General features: G+C 36.7%; 1 protein-coding gene across 1 annotated transcript in view; it reads right to left on the bottom strand.

Moving 5' to 3' along the window:
* Nucleotides 1-713: 713 nt before the first annotated feature.
* Nucleotides 714-6,000, bottom strand: part of LOC122814217 (bromodomain testis-specific protein-like) — a 968,108-nt gene continuing 962,821 nt past the window's right edge. Inside the window, exon 9 of the mRNA XM_044086818.1 lies at nt 714-2,365. Coding sequence (XP_043942753.1) covers nt 2,300-2,365 — 66 coding nt within the window. The 3' untranslated portion in view covers nt 714-2,299. The remainder of the gene's footprint in view (nt 2,366-6,000) is intronic.

Genomic DNA, 6,000 nt, shown 5'->3' with positions numbered 1-6,000 from the left:
AATGAGATCTGAGTTATTTTAGGCAGAAGGACGGAATTATAGGTAAGGGAGGAGTCAAAGTCTCAGATCCAAAGCTCGGGAAGAAGGTTACAAGCTGGATCCGATCAAATCTGCAGCCCAAACGTTTGAATCAGATGAAAATAAACATCGGATCTAAAAATGTAGTTGCTATCTCTTCTTCAGAAGGGCACATCTGTTTTAGAACATATGTATGTTCCCTGAACTGAAAGTGAGAATTCTCCAAATGACACATTCACACTGAGCGCCAGAATTCATGAGTGGTAAGAAGGAACTTGGGAGCATAGTGCCAGAAGTGTCCTTTTAACTGTCACAGTGATGACACAACATTCATTTGGGAGCAACTGCCCATGACTCACACACACACACAGACAAAAATATACCATGACTCAGAATTTTCAAAATAAATGAATTTCAGAGGAAATATTGCTATTCTATGAAGTTAGCAGCCAGGTACTTCTTAGCAAAGAATTACCCTCCATGTTTAACAGGTTTTATGACATCTCCCCCAACAGGCTTTACAACCTTCTAATATCCATAATCTGCTTGAAATTACTTCATATGTACACTGTCCTATAGGTAACTATAGCAAACATGTACTATCTGAATGACTAACTTCTGCTTTTCAGAATAAAGAAAACATACCCCTGGCCAGATATTACCAGTAAACAGCCCAAAGCAGTGTAGTAGTATTTATTTTTTTAGGTCAAACCATAATAATGAGATACAAATTATTGTCCCACTGTATTTCTCACAGCCTGAGTACTTTAAAACATTGCAATAAAAGTTCAAATGTTACAAAAAAACGAGCACTCAGTAACATTATTTGTTTCAGAAAGGAATGCTAACATGTAGAAAAACAGCACAGTTGTCCAAACATCATCATTCACAGGGTTATATGTACATTACACACAAAACTAGTTAATGCTGAAATACATTTTTTCAGGAAAATCTGAAGCCACAAATAAAAGATATCAAAAATACAGTCATCAATTAAATGAAGCACACACCAACACACGTGTGTACATATTGTTCTCACTGTTTAAATATAATGTTCCCACTCAAAAATATAATTTTATAGTCCTTGCTGATATCCCATGTTAGTTTTTGTGGTTCCATTTCTTGAGAACCAGGTGATTTAAACATTTTTCCCAAAACGGCATAGTACAATAAAAGTGAATATAACCATAACTAAGTCAGTTTTGTGGATAACAAAAAGAAATTTGTGAACTCTACATATGGTTGAAAGTTCTATATCATACAGGCTGCCTTAAAAAGAATACTTTCAGTAAAGGCAAAAATGAAAAGAACTACATTGTTATGGCTACACTGCTTCTATTTCTCTTATTCAAATCTACTTAAATGGAGATCAGATCACCGTTTTTCAGCCCTTATCTAGTTCTTCTGATTACTATCCATTAAAGGAGGTCATCTTCTTGTCCTGATATTTTTCACAATATTCATAATGCCAAAATAGTGTTATTAATTTGGCAATAAATTAATAAAAAATGCACAATGAAAGCAACAAGTATGCCGACACAATGGAAAATAACAAAGAAAAAATGTCATATGGATGTACACACACACACACACACACACACATATATAATCTGTCTGATTTTATCTAAGACTCCAGTGATTTTATATTTTAAGTCTTCTTGAGCTAAGCACATGGGGAAGTATGCAATAAATAAATAAATATTATATGCAGAAGCAACCAGAGTCCAGAAAATATATTTAGCAATCTCCGAAGAAAAATAAATGTTATATTTTTATATATAGAGGAAAAAGCATGAGTTAAACAAAGGTGGTATTTTACTCAAACATCAGTTCTATCAGTCAGCTGACTGTTTTACCAATTCTTGTGTACATTAGCATTTACTAAGTAAGGCAAAGCAGTTTATAGTTGCAGCTTTTCCAAGATTAATACACAATTTTATCAAAATGACAGATTAGCATGCAATATATTTAACTATACTAATTTATCATTCATCAAAACATAATGCTCCTCTTTTGTAGACTTTGAACTACCTCTGCAGAATGTCAAACAATAGCTTACAATATAACAAAAGTCATTAACCAAGACAATTTCCACAGCAGCAGAGAAAGCAGTTTCTTATTTAATATTGCTTCTTCTTAGAAAGAGTCCAATAGTGTTCAATTATCATTAAATATCCCTGGTTATGTACCTCAATCGGTCCCAGAAAAAAAGCTTAAATACCCACTGTAACAAAACAAGTTGAGTGCTCTGATGGATCTTCAAAATGGACAGCAGAAAGCTTCAGAGATTTTCTTCAAATGCTGACATGATATCACTCTGCATGGTCATATCTATAGTACCTGAAAACTTAAAGAAGAGAAATACATTTGATACTCAATTTTAAAGCATTAAAGACACACATTTTTTTTTTCTTGAGCAGTAAAATAAGCTGATATTCAGACACTGCACTCTGTGCTGTATGTATTAATTAAAGTCAAGATATGATTTCCCCTTCCCACATTTTTCTCATCTCCTGTCTCAGCATTTGAGTTCTTCCGCCATTACACTCTCAAACAATATGATTTATCTACTGCTGCAAATGTAATTTCACAAGCATCAGGGATATACAAATGAATGCAAACCTTGCCATATCCAACACTAAAGAAACATTATGAAATGGTATAACCATGAGACTCATTTTTTTCTGGAACCAAACATGTCTGTACAAGAAAGACAGTTATCTAACAATTTATCCAATGGATCTCTCACACTACTCCTCTCTTACTATGCTACCTTAGTAGGCAAAGTGAACACTAGTCAGAAAGTATTCAGACGTAATTAAGCTAGGTTACCAAAAAGCAGATATACTTCTTTCAATGATGCAGAAGTGCCTTTCGTAATCACCAGCTAGGAAAAGAAAAAAAAAAAAAAACATTTCCAGAAGTTTTCTAAACTGATCATGAGTGGGACAGTTCCATGAAACAACACTTCCAAATACGGAGTTGCTGAAATGCGTGGACTTAAGCAATGATGCTGGGGGGGGGGTGCAGTCCTTTCACTCTAGGACTATAGCAAATGGGAAATATTTATATTTCGTAAGGCTACAGCAATATCAAAATTGGTTATAAAGAACTGTGGGGGCTTTGTCCTGCATACAAAACACAGTTCTTTTGCTATGAAAAACTGCTTTTACAGTTGTGATTGAAATAGAGTAAAATGTCTTTCATGAACTTTTCTGACATCCATCCTGAACTGCTTATGTACAAGAAAGTACAGTTGTGCAAGCAAACTTACCATAAAGAGCAGATGTTTGAATGATCACTGTTGCAGTACCCTAAGCTATATAGGTTATATCATTCATAGGCTATAACAGCCAGCCAGTTTACAAAGCTTCAGTGCACTTTCCACGTGCCCAAACTGTTAGTTAGCTCAAGCTAAGCTGACTAAAAATACAGGACTGGACACCAAGACCTTCAGAACTTTCATGCCAACAAAGGAAAGGAAGACTGAGCACTTAAAAGATAATGCTAGGAACAATAAAAAATAAAAGTCCATACCCTGGCATAAACAACATACCAAAAAACAAGGGGGTCGAGTGAGGTAGTGACTACTGCATAAGTGATCATTTGAACATCTACTCTTATGGAAAATTTTCTTACACAACTGTACTATGTTCTTCATATTTATCATTGCTGCATTAGCCTAAGCCATATGGGTAGATTACCATACCTTACAAATTTTGGGATGTAGAAGGGGAAATGTCCAGGGTTCCCAGGAAAATGGTCCTAACAAAGCCTGATCTAGACCTACAGAAGGAATCAAGCTTGTAATGCCTTGTAAAAGTATGCATAGGGCCAAGTTGCCACTTAAAGAATATTTCTAGAATCCAACTTTTTCCAAAAAGCCATAGGTGAACCGAATGCCCTGGTATAGTGGGCCTTGACCATGTCTGGAATAATTTTGTTGTGGTGAGGATAACAAAAGGTAGTAGCTTTAGACAGCCATTTGGAAATTATCTTTTTTTGGTTGTCACTTCTTTTTATCTTCACAAGAAATGAAAAGATCTAAAGATCTGAAAGATTTAGTTCTGTCAACACAGTACCAGAGATGTCAGTGGACATCTAAGGTACTGGAACATCATTTCTCCCTCATTTTTAGGATCAGAGACAAAATGGGGATGTGGATAGTTTGCCTTAAAGTAAACTCAGATACCACTTTAGGCATAAAAGACAGATTAGTTCTCAAAGAAAACCTGTCATTGTGGAAAAATGAGACAAGGCTGATTCACCATAAGAGCTTGTAACTCAGATACTCTTCTTGCAGAGGTCACAGCAATCAGTAAAACAGTTCCCATGTTAAGAACTTCAAGTCAGTCAGATTAATTGGCTCAAATGGAGCGTTACCGTTGATAGTATTTGATTTTCTAGTAGCAGGCTTTCTTGCATCCATTAGTACCTGCTGCAAATCCTCAGTTAAGAGGTGCCTACAGGGAATCAAGAGCCTATCATCCAAGCAATCAGTTGAAGTTGACGGGGATGCAGCAAACACCCCTGATCTTGAGTGACTAGATCCATTCTGTGAGGAAGTTTGTGGCAATTATCCCTGGCAATTTTCAAAAGACGTGAGAACCACTACTGTCTGGGCCAGAAATGGAATCACCACAATGATTTTGGAGGATTCCTTCTAAATCTTCAAAAGTACCATGGATATCGGTGGAAAGGGTAGAAAAGCACACAAGAACATTCCTGTCCAAAGAAAAGGCATCTGTCATCCAGACCTTCTTTCATACAATCCTGGAGTAGAATCTTCCCAGCTAATTACTTAGAGAGGAGATAAATGGGTCTACTAGAATCCCCACAGATGGATCAAATCTTGTAAGATCCCATGATCTATTGCCCTGTCCTGCTCAACTTGTCTGCCACAAATATGAAGAATGCCTGGAGAGTGAGACTGTACTGTATATATCCAAAGCTAACATGGCTAGTCTGCAAAGAAGGTATGACTAGGTACCGTCAGCTTGTAGATGGTACCACATAGCTGTGGGTATTGTCTGAAACAATTTGAAGATATCCTGGGGACCAAAGATGATTCAGAGAATTGGTTGCCTTGATATGTGCAAGCATCCATTTTAAATTTATGTGCTTGTGTCTGCCTTAGATATCTCACACACAATGTACTAGTATGCCTTCTGAAACTGGTCCTCAAGCAAAGTCCAAGGTGTCTGTGTTGGCTGACTACTTTGGAACAGGGAGGAAGAATGGGAGACCTAAATGTAGGGATATTTTCTGTCCCCACCAAGTAATTTCTCTACTGACAAAACCACAATACCAGGATTTACAAGGGATGTTCATGTTGGGATCAAAGAAACTTCAGAAACTATTGTGTCTTTCTCATGTGGAGTCTTGCCAGGTTCATCATGAAAAGAACAAATGCTATGAGACCCAAAATCCTGAGGTATTTCCTTGCAGTGACTGAAGTCTGAGTGGAAAAACATAAAACAATATGTCTTGATATAGATCTATTTTCCCATGGAAGAAAAGCTCTTTGAAAAGAGATGTCCAGCTGACATGCCAAAAGCACAATCCTATGTGAAGGAGTCAAAAAGGACTTTTGAATGTTCTCTTGGAATTTCAGCTTGTGTAAGAAATCTCTCACTCAAGTGAGAGATTCCTGACACTCTGAAAAAGATTCTGAAAAGATAAGCATGTCATCTAAATGTGGGGAAAAAAATGGTGGATACCCTTCTAGCCTGCAACAAGCTTCAAGTGGAACTAGATATTTTGTGAACACTCATGGTGCAGTGGATAGTCCAAAAAGGGTAAGGCAGACAACTGATAATGTGATCTAGTCTGGATGAAAAGGAATGTGATAAGCTACTTTTATATGTAGTGTTACCAAGAAACTTGTAACAGACTATGAGATTAGGTTTTGAGCACAAAAACGGAAACTAGCTAGACTTAAAATGGCCCACAAGGGCTGTTAGCCTAGTATTTACCTATAAA

The sequence above is a fragment of the Protopterus annectens genome, chromosome 10.part0 (genome assembly GCF_019279795.1).
Source record: "Protopterus annectens isolate FY-2018-M chromosome 10.part0, PAN1.0, whole genome shotgun sequence".
In the NCBI taxonomy this organism is placed as follows: Eukaryota; Metazoa; Chordata; order Ceratodontiformes; family Protopteridae; genus Protopterus; species Protopterus annectens.
This window is presented reverse-complemented; position numbering and strand designations above follow the sequence as displayed.